At 42.9% G+C, this 22891-nt stretch overlaps 1 protein-coding gene across 3 annotated transcripts in view; it reads right to left on the reverse strand.

Moving 5' to 3' along the window:
• The window catches only part of OCA2 (OCA2 melanosomal transmembrane protein), a 365906-nt gene that overhangs the window by 300381 nt on the left and 42634 nt on the right, over positions 1-22891 (reverse strand). For all 3 annotated transcript variants that reach the window (XM_023652076.2, XM_014734075.3, XM_070231431.1), the window contains 2 exons: positions 4504-4602; positions 1140-1328 (listed from right to left, as the gene is read on the reverse strand). In XM_023652076.2, the coding sequence (XP_023507844.2) occupies positions 1140-1328; positions 4504-4602 (288 nt within the window). The remainder of the gene's footprint in view (positions 1-1139; positions 1329-4503; positions 4603-22891) is intronic.

A 22891-nucleotide genomic window follows, 5' to 3' on the forward strand; every position in this document is an offset into this window, starting at 1 on the left:
GCATCTGGAGTAACATCGCTGGCCCCAGCTCAGCTGACAAGCTGCATGACCTTGCGCAAAATCCTCATCCTTCCCAAGATACCTTCCTTCATCTACCTTTTAGGATTGCCCAGAGGATCAAGAGGACAACCAATGGTAGGCCTCTGGGGACAGACAGGTGCACTTTGGGCATGCCCTAATCAGCCCTTCAAACAGCTTCAGAAAAGACCGGTCCCCTTATGTGGAGAAATAATAATGCTAATATTTTATAGCCGCATAGTGTCTTCTCATCTATCCACAGGCTTTCACAAAGACCATCTTTGTGGAAGCCCACAGAAGGCTGTGGAGCAAAGGGACACTAGCTGATAAGGAGACAGTTGCACCGAGGTGCCTGGCTCTGATGGTCCCTCAGCTACCTAGGGGCAGATCTGGAACGGGGACATGGTGGTCCTGGTCCCCAGGCCTTATTCTGTCCCTGACAATGTCGCTTTCACACACATTGCTCTCAACAGAACCTTCAAATAAACATACATGTGGAAGCCTAGTGGACAAAGCAAGGGAGCGAGAATGCTCCTGTTCCAGCTGGCATGGGAAGTCCAGCACAATGCCATCAGTTCTCCCACATGCACGCGTGCCCATGGCCTTCCCCCACACCACCCATGTGCAGCCTCAGGCTCCCAGTTCCCACCAGGCACTACCGTGCAGAAGCTTCAGGATGCGCCCTGGCCCTAGAGCCAACCCTTCTAATAAAGTGCTTCATCACTAACTACTAATGACATCAGTTTCCAAACACCACGGGGACTGCTGAAGCAAATCGATGCCATCTGCAAACCTCATGGCCATAAAGACCCCCACCTCACAAACAGGAAGGAGGAGTGTAGGCCGTTAGTCATTTAGGTTTGCAATTGGGCTTTCTTGGAGCCTCCTGGGCTCCATGGATTCACAGCAACACCATCATGTCTTCCAGGGCCTGGAGAAAATGTAGATACCCTTCCAGGAAAAGTGCAGCCAGGCAAATGTGGAAATCCTTCTTCCTCACCTTCACCCTGTCAGTTGGGAAGGAGGTAGTGAGGGCAAGACCCCCAGCCTGGTCTCAGGCAAGTGGGATGTGCTGAGTGACTATCACTCTGTGCCAGTGTTGGCCCTCCAAGGCTTCCTACCTCAGTTTTGAAAGACGGAACCTGATGAAAGCACCGTCCAGAAGCTCCCCCTTCTCCAGAGAGGTGGATCCAGATGAACCAGTTGACTCTCTGCTCAGCAGGGATCTTGGCTCCCACTCAGCTGAGCTGTTTTCCCATGATTCTTCAGCAATGATAAACTCTGGATGGTAAACAGGCATGCACCGTGACCTGCAAAGCAAGACTTTATGGTTATTTTCACGGCAACAGTAGCATCTCCAAAACAAGATTTTATCTCAGTGGTGACATGCAAAATGTGGAATCAATCCTGGTTTTTAAAAAGATCACAGACATTGCAGTGTTGTCAAACTGGTGGGAATGGGTCAGTCTTGACATCACAGAACACTTGGTTCAGGGAAAATCTTCTGGGGTCACTCAAGTCTTCAAAATTAATTGTAGACCTTCAAGAAACATCAGCTTGTTCTGAGTTTCTAACTTTCCAATAAAGCTGTTTCTGCTTCAGATCAACTCCAGCTCATTTCAGTATTTGCCTTCTCTTTGAATATGCTGGGGTTCTCAATACATAGTTCTGTTATATTCATCCTGAAGGAGAGTGAGTGGTGTAAGCCTTTCTTCGTCTATATAGATATCTTTCTATATCTAGGAGCTATAGGGAAGAGGGTCTAGCTAGCTTTCCCACCCAAAATCCAGCGAGCATGAGCAGGAGTGGGGAACATCAATTCCAGTCTAGATGGGTCCAGGAATCTGACCTATGTCTAGAAGGATGAACCAAAGTGAATGATAAACTTTTATCAAAATTACATTTGGGTGCATCCATTTACTGGTTGAGTCCCTGAGTTACTGAGCAATTCCCTCAGTACAGATGTACTTGAGTCTAGTAAGGTTGCACCAGAGCCCAGAATTTGCATGTATTGCATGGAATACTCATGGGATCACAATATTAACATAACAACAGTCATGATCTGTAGAAACAAGTGATGCCACTCAAATCCAGCTAACTCAATAGGACACTATGATTCTCCTCAACACTTATCACTATTTTAGAACTGGTTTACAGCAAGAAAAAAAATTGTCTTATTCAGAGGATGAAGCCGAGAGACATAAATTAGACTGTGTAAAACCAATATGTAACAAGATAACAAATGATGTTTCCAGTGTGCAAACTTTGAAAATAATCAATAATCTTTTCTAACAATGTTGTAACTGCAAAATACTCAAATGTATGAGTAATTATATCACAACTCCCTCAACTTCTGAACAAACACAACTGTAGCCAAAATTAGAACTAAGGAAACTGTTTTCTTATACGTAGAAGGAGGAAAGCTAATGTCAGTATTTCTAGAGCAGTGCTATGCAAGAGAACTTTCTATGGTGATGGAAATATTCTCTACTCTGTCCAGTATGGCAGCCACAAGTGCTCATTGGCCACTTGAAATATGCAACTGAAGGACTAAATTTTCAATTTTATTTAATTCGAATTAATTTCACTTTGAATAACCTCATGCAACAAGTGGCCATCATGCCAGTCAGTACAGATGGAAGGCATGCTCTGACACTGGTACCATTAGCTGCACAGTCCTGCCCTCAACACCCTGAAAATGACACACTCTCTTGTGAAAATATGTACATCAATGGATGTTATCCTAATAAGCCATTTGTTCAAATTAAAACTTCAACAAAATAAAGTTGGCAAAAAGTAAAGCATTAAAAAGACCTTCCCACCACCAATACCTCAATTAGATTCCTGCAAAAAAATAAAATAAAATAAAAAAGGAAAATGCTTTGTAAGAAACCTGATCTATGTTCTGCTCTTCTGAAATGGTTTTTGTAACATGAGGCACAGTTCAGTATCCTGGGACATGTCTCTGTGCTCCACATGCCCAGGAAAAACACTTATACATTATTGGTTTTCCAAAGAATCATGAGTTCTAAGGCCTTAACAGTTTACCAAGTAATTCAAAGGAAAGCATAAGGGAATAGATGTTTGAAGTGTTTGTTTTCAGTTATTGATTAGGAGAGAGAGAGGAGAATTAAGTTATCCCCCTGGTGGCAGGGGCTATGATCTGGGCACTGAGACACGGGATGAAGAGTATGCAGGCTGGCAGGCATAACCATGGATAATACAATGGCAAGTTCCAAAGAAGAGCATGAACGCAGTGTTTGAGAGCACAAGAGAAAAAGTATCGCTTCCTAGGGGAGTTGGAGGGAAACCAAGGCTTCACAAAGGAGGTGCCATTTGAGCCCCTTGTATTTGAGTGGGACTGCCCTGGAGAGCCAGAGAGGGGAGGATGGCTTGTCAAAGGGCTCCCTGGGAAGTTTTGGAGTGAGACACAACTTGTCATCAGGAGTTACCTTGAGGGAGCCAGATTGCCCTTGCAATGGGAGGTGATAAATCTAGATTCCCACACCCCTTCCAGATCCTGGGAATTCAAGTCTTTAGAAAGTGAAACCAGGAACCCACATGGCATATGAGCACCCCCAGAGAATTCAGATGCACCCTAAAGTATTAAACACCCCCCTCCAAGTTATCAACAGGGCTGGGGAGTGGGTGGGCAAGTTCTCAGAGGCTACAGGAGGGAGGCAAATTCAGGAGACACGGCAGTCCACCTGCCGATGCAGGTGCACAAGGTCAGCGGGCAGGAGAGGAAGGGTCCACGATGATGTCACCAAGTTCGTAATGTGTGGGGAACCAGGGAACACCAAGCAGGTGGCTCACACTTCCAGAAGGTTGTCTGCAGAAGGAAGAGGAGATGAGGCTGGAGGCCTGGACCAGGGCCCTTCATCCTGGTGGAGAGAGTCTGTAAGGAAGTTATCCTCCAGATCAGCTCTGCTTAGCAATTCCAGAACCACCCAAGTTTGTCCCCAAAAGGACCTTCAAACTTGCAGGAAGTGGAATTTTCCTTTAAATCATACATTTTTCAATCTCATCGCTGTTGACATTTAAGCCAGATAATTCTTTGTTGTTGGGAGTGGTTCTGTGCATTGTGGGATGTTTACCAGTACCCCTGGCCTCTATCCTTAAGTGCCAGTAGCACCACTCCCCCAGTTGTGACAATAAAAAACATCTCCAGACAGTGCCAATGTCACCCCTGGTTGAGAAGCCCTGACCTGGAGAGACAGCCTGTCAGATCTATGCGTACACATGAGTGTGCATTTGGGCAATTTAATCATTGCAGGGTTATGCTCAAGATTATTTGGAAATTCATAAGCCGCAGAATACAACCAGTAGAATCATGAACATCTACTACCTTGAATTGACAAGAATCTGGCAGAGACAAAAGACATTAGGCAAAAATTCATACCTCAGGAAGAAATTCTCCAACATAAGTGCCAAGGGCAATGCTCAGACATTTCTTAATTTTATAAGAAGGGAAAGAAAACTCACCCTTTCTCTTGTGAGGAATTCCTCAGCAAAGGAGTATTTTCTGTAAAGCAGAGGTCTTTAGACCCGGAGCTGAAGAACTGGATGAATGGAGAGTGAGACCTGAAAGACACAGTGAAGGAAGAGATCACCAACACAGAAATGAAGAATGCCTGCACCAGTAAGTGGGGGCTAGGTTTAAGAACATGCACAAGCTTCAGTGATAAATTTTACCGGGAAATTTTACTAAAGGTATATATGAATTCTAATAAGCTGGAGTTTTAGGAAAGACAGTCAGAAACGACTCTCCTCCCCAGCATAAATCAGAATGCAAATGCAAAGAAGAAACTCACGTAGGAGACCAGATGCTGTGGCGTTCATCCTTTTAGGCTCACTTGAGCCTTAACAGTGGATTCCAGCCACCTTTGCCTTTCTAGGGAGAACTTTTCATCAAGAAAACTATTCAGAGTCTGATGGGCCCTTTCATACTCAGAAAATTGTATTTCCTAAGATCACAATATTTAAATACCACACATCTAAAATATCCTAATGGCTTCCCTTGGGAGAACAAGGAGCAGAAGTCAGGGCCAGTGGAGTCATAATAAAATGATAACCAGAATGGCAGGGAGGGGGCTCTCAGGGGGACAGAAGCCACAGCTGAAGAAAAGCAAAGGTTGACACTTCATGGGATGCCCCTCCACTGTGTTGGCTGGCCTGTCCACTGGAGAAAGGGCCACCATAAACTTAGCATCCAAGTCAGGAGCTATTCGAGAGCGAAATAATTGCACAGGAATAACAGAGCCCACCAGCATATATGGTCACCCTCATTAAAGGACACATGATGTTTAAAAGCAACTAGTTTTTCATGAAAAGTTGCAGAAATCATTTTCATTCCTAGTTATTGGGAATATGTCATTTTATAAGGTGGTACATTGCCTTTCCTAAAGGAGCCCAGGCCACGTAGAGCTGCTGTGGATGCCGTGAAACACTCACCTGGTGAAATAACAGTAATTCAGATCATAAATGCAAAGCAAAAAGAGAATTTTAGGAAAATATTTCCACCTACTTTCCCTTTCTCGTTCAAGCATGCACCTGTGACATAGACAATAAGACTCTGGTCTCATGAATGAACAAAACCAGGGCACCTGAGCTATGTCTAACAACACCCACCATGTCATGATCAGAAAAGGAGTCTGTCTCAAGCCAGCAAGTGTCCTCTGGGCACCACCTCTGGGCAGCCCTGGGCACTTCCTACAGGGAACACAGGTGACTGAGGACTCCGTCCTCAGGTGTTTTAACAACCAGTGGAGGGCAGCATGGCAGCAAACAAAGTATACAGCAGACTGCCTAACTAGGACAGATGAGAGTGGAGAGGTAGAAGATTAATTCTGCCTGAGGGATTTAATTAGTATACTTTTAGCTCTTGAAACCAGCTTGAACAATTAACTGAGCTTTTTAAATTTTCATCTCTCCTAACTGTAAATCCAGAAAGACCTCAGGTACATTTAAATAAATGTCTCAATGAGTCCCCAAATATCCAGGTATTTTCCATCACTCTCTGGGGTGGTTTGTTAACATAGCATTACTGGGAGAGCTGACTGTTACAGTAAACTTACATTATTTAACAATCCTGAGCTTCTATTTTCTCACATGTATAATACAGATTAAGAGGGAAAAAAAGAAAAGCTCAGTATTGTTGCACTAAATAAGGAGATGTAAATGGAAAGCATAAAAATAGAGAGTGGCTACTGATTCAGTTTTTCCCATTAGACTATGAGCTCCTTATGGATGGCTGCCATGTTATTCCCATCTTATTTTATCTGGTGCCTTAAGTAGCACCCAGTTCAATACAGGTTCTTCATAAATACCATGGACACTGGTGGGGGCTATTGAGGTGCATCCCTTGGGTTGTTAGCCCAGGGGTCTGCCACACCCACTAAAGCACAGATTTAATCCAGTTCAGCCAGGGCAGACAACCCACCCTAGGGACTGGCCCCACCTAACAGCAAGCCCTCAGGCTACTTTTCAGCCTGCATTGACTGAGTGCCTTGATCCTCGACAGGCAGGCAAGTGTGTCTGCCTCTGTGGGGCAGGGCTTGTGTGAGGACCAGCTGAACTATGGGGGGTATTGGGGGAGGGGCGAGGGGCTCTGCAGTGTGGTGTTGGGGTATGCTCCAGGGGGTTGAGAAGTGTGCACGGACCAGAACTGTGTTGACAGTGTATGTGGTCTGGTGGGGGGTGAGGCTTATCAGCGGCAGAAGACTTGTGCTTCACAAATAGCCATAAAAAGGATCGGCGCCACCTTCCAAAGCATGAAACAATTGAGTGTCCCCATGCCAAGGGTTAGCCCCACTCAGCTGCACTCCTAAGAGAACTGACAACAGCCTTGCTGGCCTCAGGCCTATCACAACTGTACGCCCCAGAGCCTAGCAACCAGCTACACTGGGTACCAACCCAATTAAGAGGACAATTGCAATAAGAGTGTGCTGATAAACTTTGTAGCCAACAGTGCTGAGGCCCACCAAACCGGATTTCCAAACAGCTGGCCAGGGAAGGAAAGATCAGAGTCCCTGGGTACCTGCAGTGGGAGCAACCCTCCACAGCAGAAGGACACAAGAAGCCCATAAAGGGGTCACTCCTGGTTCTTGTGGACTGGTGACGAGAGGGAAGCACACTGCTGGGCCTCATAAGGCATCTCATACATAAGGCCACTTCTCCAAGATCAAGAGACATAGCCGACTCATCTAGTACAAAGAAAATAGCACCGAGAAAGAGGCATAAGGAGGAGGCAAAGGAATACTTTCCAAGCAAGGGAACAGTACAAAACCCCAGAAAAAGAACAAAGGGAAACAGAAACTAGTGACCTACTCAACAAAGAATTCAAACAAAATATAATGAGGATGCTCACAGATATGCGGAGAAGAATGGATGAACACAGTGAGCATATCAGCAAAGAACTGGAAGATATTAAAAAAAACAAATCAGAAATGAAGAATACAATACTCGAAATGAGAAATTCACTAGAGGGACTCAATAGCAGAGTAGAGGAAGCAAAAGAACGGATCAGCAAGCTAGATGAAAGAATAGAGGAAATCACCCAAGCAGAAAAGAAAAGAGAAAAAAGCATTAGACAGAATGAGAACAGTGTAAGGGAACTCTGGGACAATATGAACCATGCTAACATTTGGATTATAGGGGTCCCAGAAGGAGAAGAGAGAGACAAAGGGACAGTAAATTCATTTGTCGAAATAATAGAGGAAAATTTTCATCACCTGAGGAAGGAAAAAGACATCTAAGTTCAGGAAGCACAGAGAGCTCCAAACAAGAGAAGCCCAAAGAGGCCCACACCAAGACATATTATAATCAAAATGTCTAAAATTAAAGACAAAGAGAGAATCCTAAAAGCAGCAAGAGAAAGGCCACAAGTGACATATAAAGGGAAGCCCATCAGGCTATCAGCGGACTCCTCAGTCGAGACCCTATAGGCGAGAAGAGAATGGCATGACATATTTGAAGTGCTAAAAGGAAAAAACCTACAACCAAGAATACTCTATCCATCAAGGTTGTCATTCAGAATGGAAGGAGAGATAAAGAGCTTCCCAGACAAGCAAAAACTAAAGGAGTTTATCAACAAGAAAGCAGTTCTGCAAGAAATGCTGAAGGGACTTATTTAAGTGGGAAGCAATGACCACAAATACAGATATCAAAAAAAAAAAAAAAACCCAAAACAACAACAACAAAAAACAGGCAATAAAATCAATTGTATGGTAAAAGTATAGTAAAGGCAGCAGATCAACTACCTGTGAAGATAAGACGAAGGCTAAAAGACAAACGTACTAAAATCACCTATTTCAATGATAAGAGGGTAATGGATAGACAGACACTAAACAAAAGACCATATATGATGTGAAAAACATATAATGTGGGAGGAGGGGAGTGAAAAACTAGAGCTTTTAGAAAGAGGTCAAGCTAAAGAGTCTATCTACTCAATATAGACTGTTATATACATAGTATATTAAATAGGATCCTCTTGGTAACCACAAACCAGAAACCTATAACAAGCAGGAAAAAAGTAAGACAAACGAAATCAAACATATTACTAAAGATAGCCATCAAACCACAAGGGAAAAGTGCAAGAGAAAAAGAAAGGAACTGAGAAGAGCTACTAGAACACCCCCCAAAAAAGAAAAAGTGACAAAATGGCAATATATACATATTTATCAATAGCTACTTTAAATGTCAATGGACTAAATGCTCCAATCAAATGCCATAGGGTGGCCAACTGGATAAAAAAACAAGATCCATGTATATGCTGCATACAAGAGACACACTTCAGACCTAAAGACACTCACAAACAGAAAGTGAAAGGATGGAAAAAGATACTCCATGCAAATGGCAAAGAAAAGAAAGCGGGGGTAGCAATACTTATATCAGACAAAATAGACTTTAAATCAAAAACTGTAATAAGAGACAAAGACGGGCACTACATAATCATAAAGGGAACAATCCAACAAGAAAATATAACACTTGTAAATATCTATGCACCCAACATAGGAGCACCTAAATATATAAAGCAATTATTAACAGACATAAGAGGAGAAATAGACAGTAACACAATAATAGTAGGGGACTTTAGCACTCCACTTACACCAATGGATAGATCATCCAAACAGAAGATCAATAAGGAAACACTCACCTTAAAGGACACATTAGACCAGATGGACTTAGTAGATACATACAGAACATTCCATCCAAAAACCACAGAATACATATTCCTTTCAAATGCCCATGGAACATTCTCCAGGATTGATCACATATTAGGCCACAAAACAAGTCTCAATAAATTTAAGAAGATCGAAATAATACCATGCATCTCTTCTGACCACAAAGGTATGAAACTGGAAATCAACTACAGAAAGAAAACCAGAAAAGCCACAAAAATGTGGAGATTGAACAAAATGCTACTGAACAATGATTGGGTCAATGAAGAGATCAAAGAAGAAATCAAAAAATTCCTGGATCAACATACATAAATCAGTAGCATTTCTATACACTAACAATGAACTAACAGAAAAAGAACTCAAGAACTCAATCCCATTCACAATCGCAACGAAAAGAATAAAATAACTTGGGATAAATTTAACCAAGGAAGTGAAAGATTTATACAATGAAAACTACAAGACTTTCTTGAAAGAAATTGACGATGACATAAAGAGATGGAAAGACATTTCATGTACATGGATTGGAAGAATAAACATAGTTAAAATGTCCATACTACCTAAAGCAATCTACAGGTTCAACGCTGTCCCAATCAGAATCCCAAGGACATTCTTTAAAGAAATTGAACAAAGAATCCTAAAATTCATATAGGGCAACAAAAGACCGCAAATTGCTAAAGCAATCCTGAGTAAGAAAAACAAAGCCGGAGGCATCACAATCCCTGACTTCAAAATATATTACAAAGCTATAGTAACCAACACAGCATGCTACTGGTACAAAAACAGGCACACACATCAATGCAACAGAATTGAAAGCCCAGAAATAAAACCACACATCTATGGACAGCTAATCTTCAACAAAGGAGCTGAGAACATACGATGGAGAAAAGAAAGTCTCTTCAACAAATGGTGTTGGAAAAACTGGACAGCCACATGTAAAAGAATGAAAATCAAACATTCTTTTACACCATTCACAAAAATAAACTCAAAATGGATCAAAGACTTAACAGTAAGACCAGAAAACATAAGACTTCTAGAAGAAAATACAGGCAGTACACTCTTTGACATCAGTATCAAAAGGATCTTTTCAGACACCATGTCTTGTCAGCCAAGGGAAACAATAGAAAGAATAAACAAATGGGACTTCATCACACTAAAGAGCTTCTTCAAGACAAGGGAAAACAGGATTGAAACAAAAACACAACCCACCAATTGGGAAAAAATCTTTGCAAATCATATATCCGACAAATGGTTAATCTCTATACTATATAAAGAACACACACAACTCAACAACTAAAAATCAAACAACCCAATCAAAAAATGGGCAGGGGATATGAACAGACATTTCTCCAAAGAAGATATACGGATGGCCAACAGGCACATGAAAAGATACTCATCATCGCTGATCATCAGGGAAATGCACATCAAAACTACACTAAGATATCACCTTACCCCCATTAGAATGGCTAAAATAACAAAAACAAAAAACAACAAATGTTGGAGAGGTTGTGGAGAAAAAGGAATCCTCATACACTGCTGGTGGGAATGCAAACTGGTGCAGCCACTATGGAAAACCGTATGGAGATTTCTCAAAAAATTAAAAATAGAAATACCATATGACCAAGCCATCCCACTATAGGTATCTATCCAAAGAACTTGAAATCAGCAATTCCAAAAGTCCCATGCACCCCCATGTTCACTGCAGCATTATTTACAATAGCCAAGACATGGAAGAAACCTAAGTGCCCATCAACTGATGATTGGATAAAGAAGATATGGTGTATATATATATATACACACACACACACACACACATACAGTGGAATACTACTCAGCCATAAAAAAGGATAAAATTGTCCCATTCCCAAAAACATGGATGGACCTTGAGGGTATTATGTAAGTGAAATAAGCGAGATAGAGAAGGACAATCTCTGTATGACTCCTCTCATATGAGGAACTTAATAATGTAGACAAAGAGAACAGATTAGTGATTACCAGAGGAAAGGGGGTGGGGTGGGGGGTGGGCACAAAGGGTGAAGTGCTGCACCCACAATATGACTGACAAATAATAATGTACAACTGAAATTTCACAAGGTTGTAAACTATCATAACCTCAATAAAAAATAAAATAGAAAGAAAAAAAGAAGACCGAAGACATCCAGGCAATATCATGTTGAATGATACTAAATATTCATACCAAGACCAATCAATCCTGAGAACTGTCTCTTGCTGTGACATAGACAGCCAGCTGCTCCTTCCACAGTACGGAGTTGCTGTTGTGAAATGGCTGCCTGGTCAGGGACCACATGTCCCAAACCATCCATCTCAGTGGGGCCACAGGACCAAGTTCCAGACAGTGGGCAGAGGGGAGGAAGTGACATTCAGCACTCTAGGCTCCATACATCTTCCACCCCCTCTCTTCTCCCACACACTGGCTGGATGTTAATGCACTACCATTTTGAAAGCCATTTTACCAGTCAGGACACCAGCAATAAACAGGTAGCCCACTAAATCACAATGATTCAACGAGGATTTAATAAAGGGACAATTTGCAAAAGTATGGGCAGAGTGTAGGGATAACATACTTGCAGTAGGATGGGGTCAGTAACAGCAGACTGTTACCACCCTTGGCCTGAAGGGGATAAAGGGAGAAGGCAGTTGCCAGTGAAACCAAGCATGAAGGAGTTAAAATTTCCCTGGATTAGGGTGAAACTGTGCCTGTACCCACAAGGTTGATGTGGGAAACAAGGATAACTGAAGTTTCTGAGCTTGTTTTGCAGAACAGCAGGAGGACTGCTGATAAGTGTAGCTTGCTGACAGCAACCTGCCAATAGCCCCCCACCCCCTACCCGACTAAGCATCTCGCAGGAGCATTAAGAAGCTAAAATGCCTGATTGTACACTTTAGACATCACAGACTAAAAATTCACCTCATGCAACACATAGAACTCCCCAAATTTGTACCTGTGACCCATGAAGCAATATGAAAGACAGTCACACCTGTGCAGAGGACGCTTTAAACTTCAGCCCCCAAGGCCACATGCTCCCTCCCTCCCGTACCTAAAACTCCAAATAAAAACTCTTGCTAGTAGCTTTTCAGGATTACCGCTTTAGCTGCCCATTCTCCTTACTCAGCACTTTGCAATAAAATTCCTATTTTCTTCCACTATACCCAGTGTCAGAGATTGGCTTGCTGCATGTCAGGTCAGTGAACCCACTTCAGGTTTGGTAACACTAGAACCCAGAAGGAAAGAGTTGTGGAAATTAGCAAAAGAAATCTAACCAAATTGGAGTCAGGAAGGCCTATAGGCAGTGCTCTCATGCCCTATCATACATCATCAATTACTCCAAACAGGAAGAGACTTGCACTAGCATCTCTGATGGGAAGTACAACTACTTTACTACTGAAAAGATTTCTCTCCTCACCAGGAAACAGCCCAGCCAATGAGAAATGCCACAGCTCAGCCAGTGAGAAGCCATTGCTGCCCTGAACTGTTACTTTCCCAAAATGAACTTTCCTTCAGAAAAGCCCCTCCTGACTCCCTTTTTCTCCATAAAAGCAGCTCCCCTCCTTTATTCTCTGCATTTGCCTGTGCTCTGCTATAGCATGCACATCATGAATTGCAATTCTTTTGGATAATCCCAAATAAACTCATTTTGACGGTAAAAATAACAGGTCAATTTGCTTTTTAAGTTGAAAGAGTCTTGCAGAGAGGGCCATTTTGAGATGAACAGAGGTCTATGGTTGATGGACACATCAGCTATAGGGGTCTTTCTGGGAGGGGAAGAAAGAGAGGGTTGAAGAAATAAACACCCAATCATGTCATATTTCCTCTCCTGCCATGCTCCCTAGGGGCCAAGCCCAACCAGAAGCCAGAGCTAGGGAACACCAGGAAATCCACAGAGGTCAGCGTCCTAGGGTAGAGAGCACGGGAAGAAGGGCAGAGAGTAGGTGGCGGTGGGTCAACCATGTGTTGAAGATGACAAGGCTGCTATCATCCTGGTACTGCCTACACCACTATCACTACCACTAAGTAGATTTCATACAAGCAAAAAACAAACTGTTACTATGTTAAGCTACTGGGACTTTGGGGTTATTTCTTTTACAGTGGCCCAAAGCATTTTATATGATCACACATCTGGCTCAAGGAAAACATTCCAAAAACATCTGTTCACTGATTTAATAGATGCGTGTTTAGTTTGGACAGTGCCTGATGGAGTGAGGTAGAAATCTAGAGAGGGACGGTCTCTGTCAACAGTAAGCTTAAGATGTAGGGATGAGACCAACAATAAAGCCACATGTGATAAAGGTCAGAGAAAGCCATCGATTCTATGAGGCTAGAGGAGACATTGGGGAGCTAACATGTTTTAGCACCTTCCACATGCCAAGCACAGTAGATGGGGCTCCACAGTGGCTGTGTCTCACCACGCAGGATAGGCAGCTCCGGCCTGGCCCTGCTCTCACTTCAAATCAACATGCCTAAAAATAAATTTATGTTTTCCTAAAAGCCACTTGCTCAAGATTTCCCTCTTGTCACCCTCTTTTTAAACTTTGGGGTCATAGAATTATCAGTTATGTACATCTGGAACAATTTTAAGGGTGTCAAATTCCCCCTCCTAAGTCTGCCAGCATATCCTCCTCCTGCTAGTCTCATCTCATCTGTCTCACCGTGGCTTGTAGCAGCAGCTTCCAAATGTCTGGAAGTCTGCTTCAGACAATTTCCCAGGACCCAGTCGTGTAGATTCTGATTCAGAGAAGTATGTGGCTTAGGGAACTATATTTTTACAACACCCAGGAGATTCTGAAATAGGAAACACTGGGGGAAACAGTGGTATAGAGGATGAATTTCAGACTCTCCAGACTCTCAGAATCTGCTCACAGGACCAACCTTTGAATCCTTCCAACCTCATCTCCTTTCAGCTCAACAGACAGACTCCAGGGAATAATATGGTTTGGGTCACTGTCCCCTGACAGTTATGTCCTCCTGTCATCTTCCATCTTAAGCATAAAATCTCTGGGAGTAGGGTGACTCTCAGAAAACTAGGAATAGAAGGAACTTCCTCAACATGATAAAGGGAATTTACGAAAAACCCACAGCTGATATTATACTCAATGGTGAAAGACTGAAACATTTCTCCCTAAGATGAGGAACAAACCAAGGATGCCTGCTTTCACCACTGTTATTCAATTTCTATTGTACTGGAACTTCTAGCCAGGGCAATTAGGCAAGAAAAAGAAATAAAAGCCATCCAAACTGGAAAAGAAGAAGTCATTAGAGAAATGCACACCGAAACCACTATATTACCTCACACCCACCAGGATGGCTAGAACCAAAAAAATGGAAAATAAATGTTGGCCCATAATGGAGAAATTGGAACCCCTCATGCAGTGCTACTGGTAATGTAAAGTGTGGAAGTATCTGTGAAAAGTATTTTAGTCAGTCCTCAAAAAGTCAAGCATAGAGTTACCATCCAACCAAGCAATTCCACTCCTAGGTACATACCCAAAATAACTGAGAACACGGACTCAAACAGATACAGGCACGTCAATTTTCATTGCAGGATTATTTACAACAGCCAAAATGTGGCAAGAACCCAAGTGTCCATCAATAGATGAACGAATAAACAAAATTGGGTATATTCATACAACGGAATATTAATTGTCCATAAAAAGGAATGAAGTTCTAATACATGCTACAACATGGCTGAACCTAAAAAACTATGCTGAGTAAACAAACCAGACACAAAAGTACAAATATTGCATAATTTCACTTATATGAAATATCTAGAATAGGCAAATTCATAAAAACAGGAAATAGATTAAAGGTTACCAGGGGCTGGGGGAGGGGGACAGGGAGAGTTATTGTTTAATGGACACAGTTTTCCTGTTTCCAGTGATGAAAAAGTTTTAAAATTAGGTAATGATGATGGCTGCACAACATTATGAATGTAATTAACACCACTGAATTGTATACTTAAAGATAGTTAAAACGGCAAGTTTTATGTTATATATATTTTACCACAATGGAAAACAATTTTTAAAAATAGTTCAAGCTTTGTAACTTATGAGCTAGCAATTTTATACCCATCTCATGGATAAGCAAACAGAGGACCAAGAGGTTGAGTAGCTTGCAAAAGAGTGAGTAGGCGAAAAGTAGCTGAAAAAGCAATATGTTATTTCTAAGCTGACGACTATGATCCATACCTACCACACACATATTTCAACGCAGTAATATACCTGCACGGATTAGCCTTGGGTCAGGCGTAGGCCCTGAGAAGTAAACCCTCCTCTCCCCTCAATGCACCTGGCGCCAGCCCCCATCCGGGCCGTATCCTGCCCCATCCTGCCCTCATCCCCCGCCCGCATCCCCGCCACATCACCCCATCCTGCGCCTGGTGGTCCCGCAATGTTCGCTCTGTACAGCCGTTCTGAGCCCTGAGCCGGGTGCACGGGGTGCCGCCGGTGGCGCAGTGACTCGAACTCAGTTGGAGCGGACCAGCGTGGAGGCAGCAGGGGCCCAGCCTGGCCAGGGTGGGAGGGAGCCGTCTGTGGGCGACTCCGAGGAAGGGAGAACCACGCCTACATCCTGGCTCCTGGCTTCCAGTATGATCACTGTACAGTGAGTGTGCTAAGCTTTCTGGGCAAGCAACAGGAGTGCCTGAAAAATCTGCATACATCTGCCCATACTTTTTTAAAAAATTTTTTAAAGATCGATGAAGTCCTCACTGGACCCTACTTTTAACTCGGACGCAGCTGGTATCAGAAGTGAATGTCTTCCTGGACCTTACCTGAAGGGAAAAGGCCAAGCACAGAGCAGCCACCAAAGGGTGGACAGGGAGCTTTCCTGGCACGCGCCAGCGGAGGGCGGGGGCTGCTCGTGGGAGGACTGCGTGGGTTGCGTAGGCTTCAATACTGAGGTGCCCACGTGTAACCCACGCTAACCTTCCCATGGCTCTGTGCCCCCTAGTACGCGAGGCTGCAGAATGTTCCCAAATGCAGACACTGTGCGAAGAAAAGCCAGCATGCTATAGCTGACTCTCTAAACCCCACTATTCTTCACTCAGGTGGAGACGGTCCTCTTATCTGACGCCAAACACTGCCTGGTGACCCACCGCGCTGTGATCGCTCTCAAGGACCAGGTGGGAGGCAGTCCCGGATGATGGATGGGCCTTAGACCTCACACTGTGCTCCTCACCCTGAATCCTTCCGCAGCACAGTTCCCACAAAGCAAGCTCCCGCCCAACCCAGCTCCACCCTCCCTGTGCTTCACCAAGCTCCTCCTTTGAGCTCAGGCACAAAAACTCCTCTTGTGAATTGACAAATAAAAATGGCAAGCAATAGGATATATTTGAGTATATGAGGAAGCCATTTGGTATAAACCTAATTCTGCCTGACTTTTTTTTTTCCAAAAGGGTCTGACTGGCTATTGAGCACGCATTGCATATCTGCTTAGACATTTCCTATGGCCAGAACAAAGGCCCTTGAGATAAAGGTGCAAATTCCCCCCACATTAGCATTTCCTTAGGGATAAGCATTTTTCCTTAGGCTAGGAACTGATTGCTGCACTCACCTTTGACCACCCAGCTCACCTGTGACCACTCAGCTGGAGACAACAGACTGCCACCCTGCTGTGTTCACTGAGACAGAAGACCTACCTGCTATTTTCATCAATGGCTGTGCCGACAGAGCAGTCTAACGACTATTGTAAAAGGGACATTTCAATCCTATGTGAAACATCCTCTCTAGGGGTATATAACCAGTCTGTGCACCCCACTTCTTTGGTGCCCTTTCTCCCTTCGGGAAGAAAGGCCCCCGGGTTATAATCCTCAGATTTAAGCTCAGAATAAACTCACCCAAATTTTCATTTACAGATTGGTTATGAATTATTTTCGGCGACAGAATCCACAGTCCAAGTTTGCCACAGGCTTATAAAATCACAGATATCAGAGATACTGTGGATTACACACCAGATGGACCCAATTAACTCCCCAACCAGTGTGAATGGGGAAGGAAATAGCTCATTAGACACTTGTAAACTACCAACTCTCACAACTGTGTTCTAATTACAGTACATTCACATATAAAAATAATGACACCTTTGCTGATAGGCTGTTGACAATTCTTCCAAAATTGGAATCAGCAATGCCCAACTTCAGTCTAACTAGGAGCACTGTTGGCCTTGGGGATAATCTGCCAAATGCTACTCTGCAAGTTAAAGCAGGAAACCAGTAAGATTTGATTAGGGAACATGAAAATAAATCTGTAAATCCCCAAAATAATTCCACCCCATCATACACTCTATAAAATGTTAATAGATGGAAAAACAAATAACACTATATTATGCTGTAATACTATTTCTCCATTTTTCACAGAGGTCTAATGCCCCATATTAAGAAAGCTCACAGGCATATACAAAATTCCAAGCAGAAAAATGTTAAATTTTGGAACTGTATTTCGTAAGAGCATGTAGCCTATAGTTCCTCACTGAGTATTAACCTAGACGCTGTTCTAGACAGGGGGATAATGAAAATGTGAGTTGGCTGGCCCGTTCTCCTAATCGAACAGGTAAAACTTAGCAATAATCAAGCACAACACAAAGTAAAAATTGCAAGAAAGCAGACAGAGGAATGACAGAGGACTGCCCACAAGAGCTGCTAGGTGAAGCTTCACAGAAGGAATTTGAGGAGGGTCTTCAAGACAGAGCAGATTTTAACATGTAGATAGGAAGGAAAATATTAAATGGAATTCCATTTTCAAAAATCAGATCCAAAGGCAATTCTGATAAAGCCCATCAACATGCATATGAAAGCACATTAACATCATAAAATCACCAAGGACTGTTGGTTTGAGAGGCTTGTAGCTACAACTGCAGCGGCAGCACCACTCATCGGCACGGTGTGAGGTGGTCGCCTTTCATAAGGAAGTGTCCCCCGCAGTAGCCACATGGGCGAGCCAGGGAAAGCATGCCATGGCTGTCCACTGAGCTTCACATTCTTGGGAAGGAAGACACTCTCCTGGGAGGCAAGGGAAGACAGAGGGGCAAGAAAGTAGCAACACTACCTCTGCAGGTGGCCCTAGAGGACACCTGCCTCCTTCAACCCAAGTGGCGTGGCGCAACCCTCTCCCAGCATAAGTGCCAGAAACCAGGCCCTTCAAATTACCCAGGCGTTGCTCATGGATTTGGCCCACGAACCCAGGCACCAAAGCGGAGTACAGAAACTTAACCACTACACCACCGGGCTGGCCCCAGGTCTCATTATTTTTAATTCACAAGAACACCTATAGGAGAGCCAATCCACACTCAAGGAAATTATCTTTTACAGGCAACGATTCGACTCCATGAAACTCAAAGACATTGTCTTGTGACATTGCCCTGGCCCTCAACATAAAAAACAGCGCCTTCCTATGGCGTCCTCACAGCAAGGAGTTTCCCCTTGTCCTTGTCAGGACCCACTTGGCAGCCTGTCCCTCCTGAGATATCCTGGAGACCAGTGGGCCCCTCTTGCTGCCCAACCACCATCACCACTGCAATCCTCTCTCAGCACAGACAGATCCTCATGGATAACACTTTCTGCACTTTCAGAGTACCTGCTCCATACGTGGAAATGGCCCTCCTATGCCCAGCTCCCCCCCAAATAAAATTGGCTCAAAAGTACATATAAGCTTCTCACGTATTCAAACGTTTATGGAGCATTTACTACACCAGGTAAGTGGATGAGCAGACTTGACTAACACATGTTCCCTGCTCAGAGAGAGCCAACTTTCCCTGGGGTGTAATGATCCCAGAACAAGAAGAGGATGTAAGTGGCAGCTGCAGCGAGAGTGCAGGTGAGAACCATGACGATCACCCCAAGACAGAAGTGACATTTGTAGTCAGAAAACTCGGAGGTAAAGTAGAAGGGAAAGTAGACCGTCCCACAAGACAACCTCTCTCCAGATAAACCTAACTGGCATCTCTAGGGTGGGTCCTGAGACACAAATCTGTAAATAGTGACCATACACCGAGAGGCAGTGCACCTGGCTTGGGGTAGCAGGAGGTGGATGCTGGAGCCCCACCCAGGATTAGGGGTCCTGACCCACAAAATTTCCATCTGGTGCCCCTTGCTGGACCAACAGATGTTTTCTTGGTGACATACAAGGACCTCAAGAACTGGGGAATCCTGACCCTCCAAGCTTGAGGGCTCACCCAACAGTGAAAAAGTGATATTGAAATGCTATTCACATGAATAAACTACTGATGCATAAGCTACTGATACAAACTCATGCAGTAGGAAGGGTGCCCAGCCACGTCTGTACATCGATGAGGGGCCAGGCTCCTGCACTCGTCCACCATGGCCCACAGTGAAGGGGTGGAAACCTGGGGCCATGCCTGGCTGGCTGCTGCCCGCCTCTTTCACACTGATATCTGCTTTGAGAATCTTTCTTTCTCTGTGGCAGGGTCTTTATCCACTTTTTTCTGAGCTCCTCCTCTTTTGTTTGCCTCTTACACAAAAAAGAACGAACAGGAGGGATATTGGAGGCTGGAGGGGCTTCCTCTGCATCTTTAGGCAGCGCATTTCCAAAGGCACAGGAAGTACTTGGTGAGGGCAAACTGGGTGGCCACTCCCACTACCCGTCCCCAGCTCTGGCACCCTAGCGCCTCTGCACTGCTCCTGTTCTGGACTCAGACTCCATCACCTCCTGATCTCCCTTAGGTAGCAAAACAGAACACTCAGTTCAGTGGAGCAACGCTGACCCCAGGCTGCCCTGATTGAATAATGCTATGCCACTTCTCTATTTTTTAAAGGTCAGTGCATGGTGATGGACAAAAATTAGACTACTGGTGGTGAGCACAATGAAGTCTATTCAGAAATTGATAAGTAATAATGTACACCCAAAACTACACAGTGTTATAAACCATTATGATCTCAATAAAATTATTGGGGGGAAAAAAGCAAGATTAAAGTCTCAGACTGTGTTTTTGAAATAAATTTATTTACATTCTGATTTACCTCATTTAACAACCTATCCTCTAGATGGAGAGAAAAACCACATAACTGAACAGAATTAAATGATTGCTTTTTCATTCATTTGTCTGATTGCTATTTTGCGAAAACAAAATGTCAAAACATACACCTCATGAGGTTGTCTTCAAGTATGGGAATGGAAATCCTAAAGGTTTAGGAGATTCAAGGATCACTCCTGTTCCAGTTTTGGCCAGAGAAAGTGAGCTGTGAGCAAAGATCAAGGTGCTTCTGGAAGCTCTGACCTGGTAGAGATCAAGCAAGAAGATTCACTGCACAACCAAGAATAACAATGGTCCCACAAAACTAGAGCACAGATTACGAAGGAGGGAACTTGAGCATGCCCTGACATGAGCAGTGATCACTGGAGAAGCTCCCAGAGTGACCATGAGAACATAACAACGTGAGAACATTCATGTGTTAGGCAGACGGATGTAGGGAGCAGGCTTGCTGGGACCATGCTGGGAGAAGCCTTAGAAATGCTTCCATTTAAAGAGTCCAGTCCCAATGACCCAGTGTTCCAATGTAATAGCAAAGCGTCACACACATGAAAAAACACTAAACTATTTGGCCTAGTTGATGATTTTTAAGTTGGTAGATATTTCAAATAATTTAATTTTTAATTATAGATTTACAAAATAAAAGATGATATTGATTTCCTTTACTGTGCAGAAGCTTTTTAGTTTGATGTAGTCCCATTTGCTGATTTTTCCTTCTTTTCCCTTGCCTGGTCAGACGGGGTACTTGAAAATATGCTGCTAAGACCAATGCCACGGAGCGTACTGCCTATGTTTTCTTCTAGAAGTTTCATGGTTTCGGGTCTTACATTCAAGTTGTTAATCCATTTTGAGTTGATTTTTGTGCATGGTGTAAGACAATGGCCTACTTTCATTCTTTTGAATGTGGCTGTGCACTTTTCCTAACACCATTTATTGAAAAGACTCTCCTTTCTCCACTGTATGCCCTTGGCTCCCTTGTCGAATATTAGCTGTCCATAAATGTGTGGGTTTATTTCTGGGTTCTCAATTCTGCTCCATTGATCTGTGTGTCTGTTTTTGTGCCAGTACCACACTGTTTTGGTTACTATGGCTTTGTAGTAAATTTTGAAATCAGGGAGTGGGACACCTCCAGCTTTGTTCTTTTTCCTCAGGATTCCTTTGGCTATTCAGGGTCTTTTGTTGTTCCATATAAATTTTCGGATTCTTTGTTCTATTTCTATGAAAAAATGTTGTTAGAACATCAACAAAACGAAAAGACAACCTAACAATTGGGAGAAGATATTTGCAAACCATATATCAGATAATGGGTTAATATCCAAAATATACAAAGAACTCATACGCCTCAACAACAAAAAAACCAACAACCCAATTAAAAAATGGGCAAAATATCTGAACAGACATTTCTCCAAAGAAGATATATGGATGGCCAACAGGCACATGAAAAGATGTTCAACATCATTAGCTATCAGGGAAATGCAAACCAAAACTACAATGAGATATCATCTCACTCCCATAAGAATGGCTATAATTAACAAGACAGGAAACAACAAGTGTTGGAGAGGATGCGGAGAGAAGGGAACCCTTGCACACTGCTGGTGGGAATGCAAACTGGTGTGGCCAGCCACTATGGAAAGCAGTATGGAATATCCTCAGAAAACTAAGAATAGATCTACCATATGATCAGCTATTCCACTGCTGAGTATTTATCCAAAGAACTTGAAAACACAAAGGCATAAAGATACATGCACCCTATGTTCACTGCAACATTATTCAAAATAGCCAAGACTTGGAAGCAACCTAGGTGCCCATCAAGGGATGAATGGATAAAGATGTGGTATATGTACATAATGGAATACTACCAAGAAATGATGAAATCTGGCCATTTGTGACAACATAGATGGACCTTGAGGGTATTATGCTAAATTAAATAAGTCAGAGGGAGAAAGTCAAATACCATATGATCTCACTCATATGTAGAAGCTAAAAACAACAAACAAACACATAGCAACAGAGATTGGATTAGTGGTTACCATAGAGGGAGGGGGGAGGGCAACAGGGGGCATTAGGCACACATGTGTGGTGACGGACTATAATTAGTTTTTGGGTGGTGAACATGATGTAATGTACACAGAATTGGAAATATATTACAATATACATCTGAAAGCTATATAATGTTGTTATCCAATTTTAGTGCAACAAATAAAATTTTTTTTAAAAAGATAATGTTGAAGCAGAAACTTATACACAAATGAATGTGCAGTTGTTTCACAAATAAGAGTGGAGTTTTACAATGTTGTGATTTTTTTTGCAAAGTATCCTCTTGATTGAGTTTCTTTTATTTATTGTTATGTAGACATCAGAAATCACAAAATGCACATCACCAGCTATGGATATGTTTATGCTAACAATAACTCTAACTTCTGTTGTGAAGGAATTAGAAGCCTAGCAATGCAAATATGCTCCATGCTGTGTAGTCAGTTTTGACTTTTTTTACTTCTTGGCATTATAAATGCATATGAAGACAAGATGGTAAGATTTCCACTTATGAAAACAAGACCCACCAAATATATATCATTTCAATGTATGCATTTCTTAAAGACATTGTTTTATAGTATTGATATTTAAAGAAATACTGACAACTCATAAAATTACATAAATCAAAACAGATCTACAACTTATGTGAAATGAAGAA

Source organism: Equus caballus, chromosome 1 (assembly GCF_041296265.1).
Source record: "Equus caballus isolate H_3958 breed thoroughbred chromosome 1, TB-T2T, whole genome shotgun sequence".
Lineage (NCBI taxonomy): Eukaryota > Metazoa > Chordata > Mammalia > Perissodactyla > Equidae > Equus > Equus caballus.